The 15,275-nt window shown below is 53.9% G+C and overlaps 1 protein-coding gene across 1 annotated transcript in view; it reads left to right on the top strand.

Moving 5' to 3' along the window:
* LOC132213919 (protein Daple-like) overlaps window positions 1–15,275 on the top strand; it is a 77,236-nt gene that overhangs the window by 16,133 nt on the left and 45,828 nt on the right. The window contains 8 exon segments of the mRNA XM_059660797.1: window positions 445–582; window positions 2,130–2,354; window positions 2,400–2,591; window positions 3,083–3,324; window positions 6,198–6,341; window positions 9,799–9,910; window positions 10,814–10,888; window positions 12,524–12,669. Of these exon segments, the coding sequence (XP_059516780.1) occupies window positions 445–582; window positions 2,130–2,354; window positions 2,400–2,591; window positions 3,083–3,324; window positions 6,198–6,341; window positions 9,799–9,910; window positions 10,814–10,888; window positions 12,524–12,669 (1,274 nt within the window).

Raw genomic sequence — 15,275 nt, forward strand, 5'->3', positions numbered from 1 at the left:
AGTGGTGGCTGCTGGCCCCAGGAATGTGGCCTGACCCTCAGGACAGTAGTGGACACGGCCTAAGACGGAAGCATTGAGAGTGAGCAGTGGAAAGCTGGGAGGGAAGTTGACCGATGGGTGTCCATGGCCTTTTTCTCTACCATGAGCTGGAAGTGTACACCATGGGCTGAGAGGTGATGGTCCAGGGTATGGGGAGCTCACTGCACAACTAGGCCTGACCTGGGCAGCGGCTCAGGGACGCCACCCAGGAGCCAGGCTTCTCCCTTCCTGCTCTGCAGCCTTGGCAGTGGCTGATGTACCTCCCCAGGAAGTGGGCAAGAAGGTTTCCCTTAAGAAAAGGCCTGATAAAGTGTTCCGTGGGGCTGACAGGTTTCGGGTTTGCTTTAAAACACAGTTCACTCCCTGAAATGGACTTTTGCATGGGCTGGGTCTTTGGCTCCGCAGATTGAAGACTGGCAAGTCCAGATGGAAAGAGAAAAGCAGACAAGCCGGGATCTGGCGACTCTCTGTGAGGAGCTGGTGGAGGAGAGAGAACAGCTGCTCCGTGACATGGAGACCCTGAAGGCTGAGGAAGCCCAGGAGGTAGGCCCTCCAGCGCCATGCCTCCCCTGGCGCCCCTGCCTGCAAGAGGGAGAGTCCAGGACCATAGGCTGTCCTGGGAATCCAGCAGTGATTCCCGGGTTACCAGTCTCTTCCCTCAGCTGCAGCTCACACCAGCAATTCCAGCCACAGCAGGGGCGCGGGGACAGATATTGCTTCCCAGGGACACTGGCAATCTTTTTGTTTTTTCAATCTATTTTTTATTTATTTCAGAGGGGAAGGGAGAAGGAGAGAGGGATAAAAACATCAATGATGAGAGAGAATCATTGATCGGCTGCCTCCTGCATGCCACCTACTGGGATTGAACCAGCAACCTGAACATGTGCCCTGACCGGTAATCGAACCGTGACCTCCTGGTTCATAGGTTGATGCTCAAGCATTGACCCACACTGGCTGGAGATCACTGGCCATCTTGTTTATGATTGTCATGACTTGGGGGAGGAGAGGGGAGGTGCTCCTGGCTGTGCTCCAGGCTGTGGTGGGAGAGGCCAGAATGCTGCTAAATGTCTTGCAGCTCATGGGACAGCCCGTAAGACAAAGATACCCCTTCAAATGTCCAGCTTCACACTCAGAGCCCTGGATAACCTCCAGGGTTGACCTGCCTCACCCCACAGGAAGTCCTAGGGTAGGCAGCCCAGTGCTGGGGCAGCGGCTCAGGGACGCCACCCAGAAACCAGGCTTCTCTCTTCCTGCTCTGCCAGTCTTGGCAGTGGCTGTTGTACCTCACCAAGAAGTGGGCAGGAAGAATGTGGAGTGTGAAGAGACAGAGGGAAGGCCTCCCGGGATCCTCTGTGGACATCTCATTGGCCACACCTGACACATGACTAACCCTAGCTTCAAGGGAGGCTGGGTATCAGGTACCTGAGTTCTTCAGCCTTTCTAGTATTGCAGAAAAGGGGCTTGGGGAGGTGCTGTGTAGACTTAAGAGGCATGCATCTACTCTCCCCCAATATGGCTTCCAGTCTAGGAGGTGGAACGACAGGTGACTTGAGACGTGTGCTATTGAGGGAATATACGTGGGTCCAGGGAGAGTCTTATTAGGTGGAGGACATTTAGAATCATGGTGCAGGGCTTCCCTGAGGAGCTGTCAATCACACTGAGCCCTGGAGGATGAGAAGGAGCCAGTGATGCTGGAGGCCGCGGGTGGAGGCAGGTGAGCATTCACAGTAGAGGGAAGATCATGTGCAATGTCTGCAGGGGAGAGTGGCGTGAGGGGCGGCCACAGAGGTGGGCGGTCAGCTCTCGAGCCACTCTGAACCAGGGTAAAAAGCACCAAGGAAATCACTTTCATTGTTTTAAGAGAAGATGTGTTTTTTGTTTCTAAGTCATTTGGCTTCTGTGAAAGTGTTTAGACTGGAACTGTCTGGGTGGGGATCTCCGTGCCTTCACCTTCTGTCCATATCAGGCCTTTGGGAAACGTTAGGACGTCCTTTGGGTCCATGATGAAATGGGCATTCCAGGCCTACACTTTAGGTCTCCAATTTGGACCGAAATCACGTCTGTGTCATTTCCATTGTGTTTTCCTGCAGTTCAAGGATCTTAAACAACTGGTGCGTTCACTGCGGGATAGTTCACAGACCAGCAGCAAGGCCCGCATGAAGGGCCAGAAGACTGAGAAAAAAGTGCTCCTCCAGACGGTGACGGACACCAAAAGGAAAGTGACCATGATGGAGTGGGAGCGGCGGCAGCTGTGCCGGGACCTGGAGCAGGTGAAGGCGCAGGCGGTGCAGGCACAGGAGCTGGAGCACAGGAAGGTGCGGGTGAAGGAGCACGTGGTGCGGACGCAGAAGCTGGAGCAGGAGCTGCATCGCCTGCAGGAGGAGATCGAGAAGCTGGTCATGGAGGTCAGCGCCCTGACGACGGCCCCTCAGAAGGTCCACGCCCTCGAGCGGGAGAGCCCGGACCTGTTGCTGGAGAACCAGAGGCTGCAGATGTCTCTGGACACCCTGCAGCCCGAGGGCCTGGAGCAGGACAAGCAGCTGGACACCAGGGTAATTCTGGCCTCAGAATGAGTTAGGACGGATTCCTCCCGGTCAACTTTCTGGTGGTTTGAATGCGGTTGGATGGGTGTTGTGTAAATATCGGAGAAATGGGTTGGTAGTGCTGTTCAGGTTCTCTATATCCTTACTGATTTTCCATGCACTTTTCAAAGTGGCCAGAGAGGGTACCCAAGGAGCTTATCCAGAGAAAGGGCACAAATTGCCAAGAAAGGTCACATGTGCAGAGAGGGGCCCAGGACTAAGCTTAGGCCCATGGGGCAGTCCGTTTCTGCCGTGGGCCTTCCCAGAGCAGCTCCTTGAGTTCAGGGAGAACTGTCCTCAGCACGGCTGGGTGCTGCCTCTCCTGAGGGTGCTGCTATTTTGGTGTCGACACTTGACCTGCTCTTGGCCCCTCACTCCGTGTGGGGACGTGGGGATCCGGAGTCTGTGGTCCCCCTGGGCCTGCACCTGGTGAGGCATCATCCCCTTCTCCCTCCCAGCAGGTGGAAAATTCCACTCTGAGCTCCCAGAGCGCCTCGCTCACTGCGCTCACAGAGCAGAACACGCAGCTCCAGCACCAGCCGCTGGCGGCAGCCCACAAGGCCCTGCAGCAGGAACACGCGTGCCTGGGCGCGCTCCACGAGCGCCTGACTAGGGAGCACGAGGCCCTTCTGGACAAGTACCGCCGCCAGAAGACACTGCTGAGTCGGACCCTGAAGCTGGAGAGCAAGGCTCTCAGTGACAGGTGGGTACCTGCGGCTGGGGGTGACGGACAGGCTCCCCGGGCTCCTGTCCCCCTTCACTCTGGCCCCTCATGTTTCCTCTGGTCCCCCTGCTTCACAGTGAAGAGAAGTAAATCCACCTTCACTCTCAGCGATGTGGAGTTGGTGTGGCTGGAGACTGAGGGGCAGGAGGGTCCCCCAGGGGAGAAGGGTGTGCCCAGTAATCCCGGCTCAGGGAAACCAGGTGTCAGCATTGGGGTCCCAGCTCCTGGGGGATTCCTACCCCCTCTTCCTTTCCTCTCCAAACCAAGGACCAGGAGGAGAAGTCACCACAGCTGCCAATTTTCAGGGGCGTGCCTTATCTAGCTCCCCAGGCCTTTTCCCTGTCCAAGTCTCAAAGTCTGCACTTCTGATTTTCTTTTTTTACTTTTAATTTTGGAAAGTTTTGAATATATGGACGTATACAGACTAGTATAGTGAAAACCCCGTGTTCCCCTCACCTGCAGCAGCATTATCAGTACCCTGCCATTCTCATGTCACCTTTACCTCTGACTCTCCATATACCTTTTTAAGGTAAAATTGATGTACCTTAAATGCATAAATCTTAACTTTGCACTTTTTCAAAATCAGGGCTTTGTGTGCATGTTGTCAGCCAACTTCGTCTGAGCTCCTGCCAGGCAGATCCCTGATTGCAATGGCCCCAGCAGGTGCACCGGGACCCAGAGCCTGGTGGAAGTGAGATGTACAGAGGACTCCAATGTGGTGGGGAGAGAGAGGGAGAGATGCACTAAAGAGAGGCTCTCCCACACTTGGAGCAGCCCAGGAGGGAGCTGTCCACTTCCTGTGCTTGTGAGTTGTCCCTGCTGAGTAATTCTCTTGCCTCTGCCTCAGCAAGATGCTAGGCAAAGGCTGGGGCTCCCTGGGAGCAGCTGAGGTGCAGGGATTTGGCATCACAGGGACCAGGAGGGCACTGAGCCTGCAGAGCCTGCAGAGGGCGCCTGCTGCTGCATGAACTTGGGGGAGATGACATACATTTACACACTCACCCAGTGCTTCCTGTGGACTCTCCCCAGAGCCTTCCACCCCTTTCTCCACCCAGATGCCCATCCTTCGGGGGTGCCGAGATGTCTGCTCCTATCAGACTCTCGTTTCTTCCAGCCAGAATGAGCATCTTCTGCCTCTTGGCATCTCCATCTCTGCCTCCTCCGCACCCATCCTGTGTTCACGAGATACTTAGTGAGCACCCACTGGGCGCCTCGTGCTGTCTAACATGGTTTGAATGCACCCAGCTGACTACTGATGGGAGCCTCCGGTGCTGCCCACCTCTCACCAGGTGCTGCGGGCCCTCCCCTCAATGATAACCATGTGGATATATTCTTATGGCTGTTAACATGGGAAGGTTTGTACAGGTGGCATTTGACTGGTCTGAGGGAGGAGTTCATTGCTCTGCCTATGACTCCTTGCTTGGTGGACCTACTGTGTGATTCAGTGGTTTTTGCTGGTTGGACAGATAGCTGGAGGCCCTTGGTGTGTCTGCAGCAGGGCTGCAGGTTAGAGGTGGAGGTGCCTGGAACACAGGCCGGGGGCTCTGTATTCATTTCACCTGACACTTGACTGAGACACTCGCTCCTTCCTTCCCCTGGTGCACATGCACTGGGTGTCAAGCCTCGTACCCGGGATTCAGTGGGGAGAAGCACTCGCAGTTTCTGCCCTGCAGGAGGGTGGTTACTGATGGTTGCGATATGCTTGATCCTGTGCTTTTCCAAGACACAACAGGGAAGCAGGAGGTGGGGACCCTAATGGTCCATAGCCCTGTTTGTCAAACCTGGATGAGAAAGATCGCCGCCCTGAAAGCCCAGCAGAGCCATCACCCCCACCTTCCATTTCCCATGTCTGGGCAGCCTCCACTTGTGGCTAAAGGCCACAGGAAGGAATGTTTGTCTTCCAACAGCCGACCAAGCAGGTGTGTGTGTGTCTGAGTCTGCACAAGTCTTGGCTCCAGGCAGATGGTACAAGTACAGCTGATATGGGGTGGGCTTGGATGGAGGGCTGCAGGCAGGGGCTGAAACCCTGGAACTTGGGTGGACTCTGTCAGCCTGTCTCTGGGTGTGGACACCTCAGGAAGGGGGTCTGGAAAGGGTTTTGCCTGCCTGGGGAAGATTGAAAGGTGATGACTCAGTCTCCACCTAGGACCTGGGGAGGCCCCTGAGTCACCTGAACAGGGAAGGTTCCTGCAGGAGGAGGAATGGCCTGGGGCTGGTCAGGGGCTCCCTCTTGTGCTCTGCTGCCCTCCGGAGAGGCTGTGTGGGACCCTCTGCAGACTGAGACAGGAAGGAAATAAAAGCCCGAGCTGAGGGGGAGGCTGTGGGAGAGCAAGGGCAAGGGCTGGACTGGGGGTGCCTTGAGGAGCCATGAGGGGGTGAAGTTGGCCATGATGGCTGCTTGGGCCCCACCAGGCAAGACTCTGGCCCCCAAGCTGCCTGGATCAGAGCAAGAAGAGTCGTGTTCCTGAGCTGGGGCGGAGGGCTCACCCAGGGCCCATTGAGGGGGATCAGCTGTTATGGGCGGTGGAATTCTGCTGTGTTTGCAGTGGTTTCTTTGAGAAGGGCGTGGAGTTCATAAAACAGTGGTTTTGTTCCCAGTGGGATGAAGGAGGGAGGCTGCTTTGACAGGGACTGGAAGGGACCATGGAGACACGTCGGGTGGGAGGAGGGAGGACTTGCCTCCTGTGCTGGAGGAGACCCCCGGAGGTGGCCCAGTGACTGTCCCCTCTCTCTGTCCAGCCCTGTCCCACGCGGATCCCCCTCTCCCTCAGCTCTGCAGAGAGAAGCCGCTCACCCAGGCTTTGAGGTCTCCCTGGGTTTCCATTCCTAGCGGGTGTGTTTCCCTTCAACAGATACAAGGACCAGCTCCAACATAAGGCGGCACTGGAGCAGCTGGGGACGCTCTTGACCACCGAGCGGGAGGCTCTGCAGCAGGAGCAGAGGACGAGCACCATGGCCGCCGAGGAGAACCAGAGGCTGCAGAGAGAGCTGGACAGGTAACCACCAGGCCCCCTGCAGCGCCTCTGCCGGGATGTCATTCAGACCCACTCACTCAGCACCCGCTGAGCTGAGCTCAAGTGAGACCCCTGGTGATGGTGCATTTTTACCAACCCTGCCCTGGAAGCAGCTGGTGGGAACAAGGTAAAGGGGCCTCCAGCTGGTGGCTGGAAGGAAGGACTCGGCAGCTGGGATGGGGCATTGTCTCGGTTTGGACAGTCTCCCCTCCCACAGTTATGATGCTGATGACTGTCGGGCAGGGGTACCTGCATCCTCTCACACCAGCGATCCCATGAGGGAGGGGGCGTGGTCCTCAGCATTCACGCATTCCCATTTGTGAATTCACATCCTGGCTGAAATGCACTGGTGACCCCCAAATCAGTGCCCGTGGCCTGTCATGGACGTGCCCAGAGTGGGAGATACTGGAGTTGCCTGATGTGCACATTTCCAGCTTAGGTTCAACAAGGCCTTTGACCCCAGACTTGTTTCAGCTCTCACCTACCAGCGTCCTCTTCATGGGCCACTGAGTGCCATGGTGTTCTATTTTGTGCACTTTGGAGGCGATTTCGCTGTTTGAAATGGCCCCCAAATGGAGTGTTGAAGTGTTGTCTAGTGTTCCCAAGTGCAAGGCTGCGCTGGGCCTCACGGGGAATATTCGAGTGGCACACAAGGGTCATTCGGGCCCAGGTATGGTGCTGTTGGCTCTGAGTGTATTACACGAGGCGTCTTTATGTCTTGATGAGCTGACAAAATGTGACCAGAGACTCCCAGGAACCGGTGGGAATAGTTTCAGTACTCACTAATTCAGGGTTCACGTGGTTGGGCAGAACATTATACTGTGAATCACAAGAGTTGACTGAGCTATTGTTATCCTTTAAAAAATCCACAGCAACAGAGGAGGAAACAGGCTCAGGGAGATTAAACAACTTGTTCAAGGTCAATGCTCCTAGTTAGTGACAGAGGCAGGATTCGAATCCAAGTCTTGCCTCAACCCAGAGGCGTGACCATATGAACCCTTCCTTCCTACAGCCCTGAGTAAACTCAGCTGCCTGCAGTGGCAGGGCAGGTCCAGCAGGTGGGGCAGGAGAGTCAACAATTGACCAGGCCCTGGTGGAGAATACAGCCCAGCTATAGAGGCTGTCAGCTGGGAGGCAGGCGGGGCTGCCAGGGCTTCCTTCTGTATGTTTGTTGTTGTTTTTTTGTTTTTGTTTTTGTTTGTTTTTTTGTTGTTTTTTTTCCCTGAGAAGAAGATATCTGAATGTTGATGGGTACCTTAAAAGATATCTGAATGTTGATGGGTACCTTAAAAGTTTGGAATGCTGATACAGTAATTATTTTTTTTGTTTTGTTTGTGTTTTTTATTAAATCTGCTTTTTTGGGCAGGACAGAGGAATGGGAGGACCTGGAGACATATTTGAGGCCAGGGACCCTTAAACCTAACCCGCGAGTATTCACAGGACCACAATGGCGAATCTTTTTATCTTGTTCTGTTTCTTTTTTATGTTATTTTAATAGGGGCCCGGTGCACGAAATTCGTGCACTGGGTGTGTGGGGGGGGGGAGTGTCCCTCAGCCCAGCCTTCCCCCTCTCACATACTGGGAGCCCTCAGGCGTTGACCCCCATCACCCTCCAATCACAGGATTGGCCCCTTGCCCAGGCCTGACGCCTCTGACAGAGGCGTCAGGCCTGGGCAGGGGACCCTCATTTCCCCCCATCACTGGGTCTGCCCCCAGCCCAGGCCTGATGCCTCTGGCCCAGGCATCAGGCCTGGGCAGGGGACCCCCAGGCCCCTCTGATTGCTGGCTCTGCCCCTTGCCCAGGCCTGATGCCTCAGCCAGAGGCGTAGACCCCCATCACCCTCTGATCACCTGATCGGCCCCTTGCCCAGGCCTGACGCCTCCACCAGAGGTGTCAGGCTTGGACAGGGGACCCCCATCTCCCCCCGATCACTGGCTCTGGCCCCTGCCCAGGCCTGAGGCCTCTGGCCCAGGAATCATGCCTGGGCAGGGGACCCCCATCTCCCTCTGATCGCTTGCTCTAGCCCCCGTCCAAGCCTGACGCCTCTGACCCAGGCTTCAGGCCTGGGCAAGGGGGCCATCATATCCCCCCAATCCCTGGCTCAGCCCCCCGCCCAGGCCTGATGCCTCAGCCAGAGGAGTTGACCCTCATCACCCTCCAATCACCAATCACCGGATTGGCCCCTTGACCAGGCCTGAGGCATCCGGCTCGGGCAGCGGGGACCCACAGCTGCAGCAGCCCCGCGATCGTGGGCACCGCTTTAGGCCCAGGCAAGGGACCCCTAGCTCCCGGGACTGACAGCTTCGACCGTGCCCAGCTCCCATCACTGGCTCAGGCAAGGGACCCCTAGCTCCCGGGACTGCCAGCTTCGACCGTGCCCAGCTCCCATCACTGGCTCCACCCCTACTTCCTGCTATCACTGGCCAGGGCGGCAAAGGCGCCTGATTCTCCGATCATGGCTGGGGGGCAGGGCAAAGGCGGCCCCAGGGCCGCCTTTGCCCTGCCCCCCAGCTCTTAGCTCCCCGCTAGGTTTCCGATCACTGTCAGTGGCAGGGGGCTTCTTCCTGCTTTCCCTTTAGCCTCCCTGCATTGTGCCTACATATGCAAATTAACCTCCATCTTGTTGGCAGTTAACTGCCAATCTTAGTTGGCAGTTAATTTGCATATAGCCCTGATTAGCCAATGAAAAGGGTATCGTCGTATGCCAATTACCATTTTTCTCTTTTATTAGTTTAGATTTTTTTTAGTTGTCTTTATTGGAGAGACATCAATTAATAAAATCATACACACTTTAAAATGAAATAAAATAGAATAAAATAAGTAAATGTTAAAAAAAAATTAAAAAGCTGTGTGGGCCAAACTTCACACACCTGTGTTCACATTGAGTCCATGAGCCTCTGGTCATATGATCTTTTTTGGTATAATCTACCCCAAGGAATCCCAGGTGATGATGATGATGATGATGATGATGATGATTTAAGTGGATATAGGTAACACTCCAGAATCTTCTATTTTATTTATCTCAGTAGTTGAAATTAGAAAGGGGCTTGGAATTGGGGAGAAGAGCTGGATATAGACATAGAGTCTTAGAGCAGTAATGTTCTGATTCAGTGTTTAAATGTTTGAATCAAAGAACCCTTTTTCCAAGTAGGCAGATGTGCCAAAGCCTCAGATAGAAAGGACTTTAACAGGGATGCTCTGTTGCCGTGGTGTCCGAGCCTGCCTGTCGTTCTACCCCAGCTGGCAGTGGGGTACCTGGGGTAGCCTCCTCGAACCCCAATGAACAGAGTTTGAAAACCGATGATTTTGTTCAACCCTTCATTAACACATGAAAAAAACTGAGGCCCAGAGAGGTTGCAGTTTTGATTAAGGTTGCACAACTGGGACAGTGCCTGGGAATGCGCCTCAGCCCTTGGCCTTGTGTCTCTATACCCCTAGGGCCAATTCCCTGCACCAGCAGCTGAAAGGGGAGCAGGAGGAGCTGCAGACCCACACTTATAAGCTGCAGACCTCCCTGAACGACACCCAGCTGCAGGTGAACCGCTGGCAGGCCCAGTGCAACTGCCTGAGGAAGGAGCAGGAAGAGCTGCTCACAGACAACAAGGAGCTGCAAACCTCCCTTCATGAAAGGCAGCTGGAGGTAAACCACTGGCAGGCCCAGTACGAGAGGCTCAAGGGGGAGCAAGAGGAGATGCACACACTCACCAAGGAGCTGCAGACCCACGCCAGTGAGCTGCAAACCTCCCTTCATGAAAGGGAGCTGGAGGTGAACCACTGGCAGACCCGGTACAATGGGCTGAAGGGGGAGCAAGAGGAGATGCACACACTCACCAAGGAGCTGCAGACCCACGCCAGTGAGCTGCAAACCTCCCTTCATGAAAGGGAGCTGGAGGTGAACCACTGGCAGGCCCAGTGTGAGGGGCTGAAGGCGGAGCTAGAGGAGATGCACACACTCAACAAGGAGCTGCAGGCCGACGCCAATGAGCTGCTCACAGAATACAAGGAGCTGCTCACAGACAACAAGGAGCTGCAACTGTCCCTGAATGACACGCAGCGGGAAGTGAACAGCTGGCAGGCCCGGTACGAGGAGCTGAAGGGGCAGCAGGAGGAGCTGCAGACTCACAGCAAGAAGCTGCAAACCTCCCTGGACAACACGCAGCTGGAGGTGCACCACTGGCAGGCCCAGTACGAGGGGCTGAAGTCAGAGCAAGAGGAGCTGTACGCCCTCAACAAGGAGCTGTACACCCTCACCAAGGTGCTGTATGCCCTCACCAAGGAGCTGCTCACAGACAACAAGGAGTTGCAACTGTCCCTGAATGACACGCAGCAGGAAGTGAACAGCTGGCAGGGCCGGTATGAGGAGCTGAAGGGGGAGCAGGACGAGCTGCTCACAGACAACAAGAAGCTGCGAACCTCCCTGAACGACACGCAGCTGCGGGTGAACTGCTGGCAGAACCAGTGCAACTGGCTGAGGGAGGAGCTCCAGAGCACGGACATCTCGCTGACCGAGCTGGACAACCGCTGCCAGGTGAGGCCTGGGGCTGGAGGGCCTCAGGACCCTGGGTGGGCCTGTTTCCTGGGCTGACGCCTTGGGCTCAGCCAGGTGGGAATGGGTCCTCATTGGCATCTCTGCTCAAAGGGTGTGTGTGAATGTCACTTAGAGGCAGAGAGGAAGCCAGAGGCAGTTGACTGGGACGAACACCATGACTGGCAGGGGTGTGCTACAGAACACCTTTCACCTGATATTTGCTTTTTGTCGGGGAGGTGCATGGAAGCATCCAAGTACCGTTTCATCTCCATCCTCTCGACTGAGCACTCTGCTCTCTGTGTCATCTCATTTAATTCTCACAATGATCTTGTGAGCTGGGGTTCCCATCCTTGTCCCTCTGAAGTAGCGGGTTGGAACCCCGTTTGTCTGAAGCCAAAGCTTGGGACTTTCCTGCTACACCAACCACGATGATATTCTAGAGCAGGAGCTGGCCAGCCTCAGCCCAAAATTCAGGTCCAGCTTCATGCGTGTTTGTGTACAGACAACTTTCTAGTAGCCATATTCAAAAAGTAAGAGGTATCAGGTGGGATTAATGTAGGGGTCTGTTTTATTTAACCCTTATATCTAAAATATCACATGTAACCCCAAAAGCTTATTAATGAGATTTTTTAAAATAATATGATTTTTTATTGATTTTTTGAGAGAAACATCCATCAGCTGCCTCCTGCATGCCCTCTACTGGGGAGTGGAGCCAGTAACCCAGCCATGTGCCTTGATCAGTGTGGGGCGCAGCTACAGTGTTTGGACAGGTTCAAGCCTTGGACTGATGAAAGGGCACAGTCCTCTCATTGCGACGTGCAAGGCCCAGCTTGGAGGGCAGAGCCTTCCCAGCACAATTATAGCCAACAGCTACAGTGGTAAGCTTGAACCTGTGGTCCGAACACGTGGCCCCACATGCCTGAGTGATAGAGTTCATGTGCATGTAGTTGAGTAGGACTGAAACCCACGAGAATGTTGTCAACATCTTGATCACGCCCTTCCTTTGCCTCGTGGCATCTGCTATAAAATAAAGACACGGCTTGTGGGCGCTGGTGCTGGCGCTGTCTCTATGTCAGAGGAGCAGCATCCCACTGAGACCCAGCTTTCATTCTCTTGCTGTCTTTTCTTAATCCTTCATTGACCCCTCTCAGGGTCACTGAACCAGGCTGAGCAGGCCTGGCACATAAGGCAGCCTGGGGCTGAGTATGCCATGGCCGTGCCGGCTCACCAAAACTCAGAAATTACACTGGTGATTTCTTAGTGAATGGGACACTCAACCTACTGAGAAACACACACACCGGGCAGCTTATTAATGAGATACTTTACATTATTTTTAATTGTTATTAAGTCCTCAGAACCTATTATATATTTTGCACTTATGGCTCAGCTCAGACTGGCTGCGTTTTCAGTGCTCAGCAGCCACACGTGGCCAGTGGCTGCCTGATTGGACGGTGCAGCGGCAGAAGGCTTGGCCATCCCCATGGCATTGGCCGTATTGGTCATGCCAGCTGACATAGATCATACCAAAATGACCACCTTTGTGCACGTGGCCTTTTTCTCCTTTTGGATGTCGATTCCCAGCAGTGGAATCACGGGAGCGTATGGTGTTTGACACATTGTCCATCTGTGTTTTAGCTGGTCTCCCGCCTCAAGGGCAACTTGGAGGGAGAAAACCGTCACCTGCAGAGCCAAATCCAAAGGCTGAAAGAGCAGAACCAGAGGCTTTTCCAGGAGGACGTGGAGGACAAGGACCAGCACCAGGAGGAGCAGCAGCAGTACGTGTGAGGGGTGTGGGCTGACGGACGCCCGTCAACAGAGGGGCCGTGGCTTCCAGCTCCACGACTAGACCGCACCATTCTGGGCAGCAGAGAACCCCTGGGTGCATTGGTGTCCCAGGCAAGGGGACGGACCATCCTACCAGCACATCCTTCTCTCGTTTTCCCGGGAATGGTTCTAGATTTCTGCAAATAGGGGCGGTTGGCTTTGTTGGCTTTTCAGAGACACTGCCCCCTGCCAGACGCTTCTTAATCTTCTTTTGGGATCAAGTTCACTTTGAAAAATACAACAGTGATGAAGAGAGGCTCCTAGGGAAGGACTTCAGATCGCAGGCTGAGTCCTTTCTGCGTCGGTTTTTCCCTTAATGGGCTGCAGAGTGGGTTGTTGGTGCACAGTGGCTGTCCTCCCTCTGCGGACATTGTGTTTGACAACAGGCCTGGCCCTGCAAAGTGCACAGAACCAGTTACCTGGTCTCCATGAACCAGTAGGAGTGATGGGATGTGAGCAGAGCTATGTGCACACAGACGTTGAGGAGCACCATGGAGGTAGAAGGAAGCATAGTGGTAGGAGTTGGGGTTCTGCTGCTGACATGGATGGGAAGAAGGCTGGCCAGTGTGTGTGTGGGGGGATAGGGGCAAGAAGGTGGGGCAAGAAGGAAGGCTGGGGGAGGCAGTGCTCAGCTGTGGAAGGCTTCCATGCCTGGCTAATGAGTCGGATTCACTGGGAAGTGGGTGATTAAGGGATGCTGGTGTGCAGGGCCTAGGAAGCTGCCAGAAATGAGGGCAGGAGGAAGAGCCTTGGTGCTGGAAACCTTGTGGTTTGGAAGTCAAGTCATCTGAGATGCATCTTGTGGGTCCAGGGTGGTCTTCACCCCTTGGGGCTGTGCTGCTGGGACTGTCCTTCCTTGTGATCGGGAATGGCTGGCCAGTGTGGGACAGAGGGACATGGCCACAGTGGCCACTGAGGCACTGTCCCAGCTCCCCAGGGTGACGATTCTGCTCACTGTTCTCCCAGATTCATCTGCTCATCTACAGGGGGCTCAACACCTACCAAGGATGGTTGACATGGAAAACCTCACTGTACTTTTGGGGTAGAAGTGAGAGATTGTAGCCTGAAGAGGGCTCTCTCTAATGCAGCTGATAAAAATTACCAGCAGAGCTTGGGCAGGTGCAAACTAGAAGAGTAGGGACCTGGTACCCTGGGGGATGATCTGGTGATGGGTTTGCATTAGAAAGTGTCTGTAGGAGGTCAGAGAGTGGGCAGGCTTCCTGAGCCTGCTCCAAGCGGAGTCTTCCCCAGCCCTGGGATAGCTGGACCATGAGTTTGTGGGGCTAGGGGACGGCTGTGGGAACAGAATAACACAGACTAGAAGAACAGAGTCCGAAATGAGGGCGCTGGGAGCAGAGCAGGTTCGTGGCCAGGGACCCAGTGGTTTGCAAGTGATCACTTCTCGCGGGTGCTCACTTTGCGGTGAACTCGCGGGAAAGCCCTTGGATTAGGGGGCCTGGGCACCTTCTTGACTGAAGGAGCCTGAGCAGCTGCCTGGATGCCGAGGATTCATTTTCAAGCAGGGAAAGCTGGGGTCTGAGATGTCAAGGCCACATGGGTGAGGAGAGGCAGGAACTGGACAGGCGCCGGCGGCCCAGTGGGGGGCGCTGTATAGCGAGCACTGCGTGCATGGCTTCTGGACCAGTGATGGCGTACCTTTAGAGCTCGGCGTGTCAGCATTTTGAAAAACCCTAACTTTACTCTGGTGCTGTGTCACATGTATAAATTTTTTTTAATTAAATCTTTATTGTTCAGATTATTACATTTGTTCCTCTTTTTCCCCCCCCATAACTCCCCTCCTCCCAGTTCCCACCCCACCCTCCGCCCTCACTCCCCACCCACTGTCCTCATCCATAGGTGCAGGATTTTTGTCCAGTCTCTTCCCGCATCTCCCACACCACTTTCCCCCCCAAGAATAGTCAGTCCATTCCCTTTCTATGTCCCTGATTCTATTATAATCAACAGTTCATTCTGTTCATCAGATTATTTATTCACTTGATTCTTAGATTCACTTGTTGATAGATGCATATTTGTTGTTCATAATTTTTATCTTTTCCTTTTTCTTCCTCTTCCTCTTCTTAAAGGATACCTTTCAGCATTTCATATAATCCTGGTTTGGTGCTGATGAACTCCTTTAGCTTTTCCTTATCTGTGAAGCTCTTTATCTGACCTTCAATTCTGAATGATAGCTTTGCTGGATAAAGTAATCTTGGTTGTAGGTTCTTGGTATTCATCACTTTGAATATTTCTTGCCACTCCCTTCTGGACTGCAAAGTTTCTGTTGAGAAATCAGCTGACAGTCGTATGGGTATTCCCTTGTAGGTAACTGAGTTTCTTTCTCTTGCTGTTTTTAAGATTCTCTCTTTATCTTTTGCTCTTGGCATTTTAATTATGATGTGTCTTGGTGTGGTCCTCTTTGGATTCCTTTTGTTTGGGGTTCTCCGCGCTTCTTGGACCTGTAAGTCTATTTCTTTCACCAGGTAGGGGAAGTTTTCTGTCATTATTTCTTCAAATAGGTTTTCAATATCTTGCTCTCTCTCATCTTCTGGAACCCCTATAATTC

Source organism: Myotis daubentonii, chromosome 12, assembly GCF_963259705.1.
Source record: "Myotis daubentonii chromosome 12, mMyoDau2.1, whole genome shotgun sequence".
Lineage (NCBI taxonomy): Eukaryota > Metazoa > Chordata > Mammalia > Chiroptera > Vespertilionidae > Myotis > Myotis daubentonii.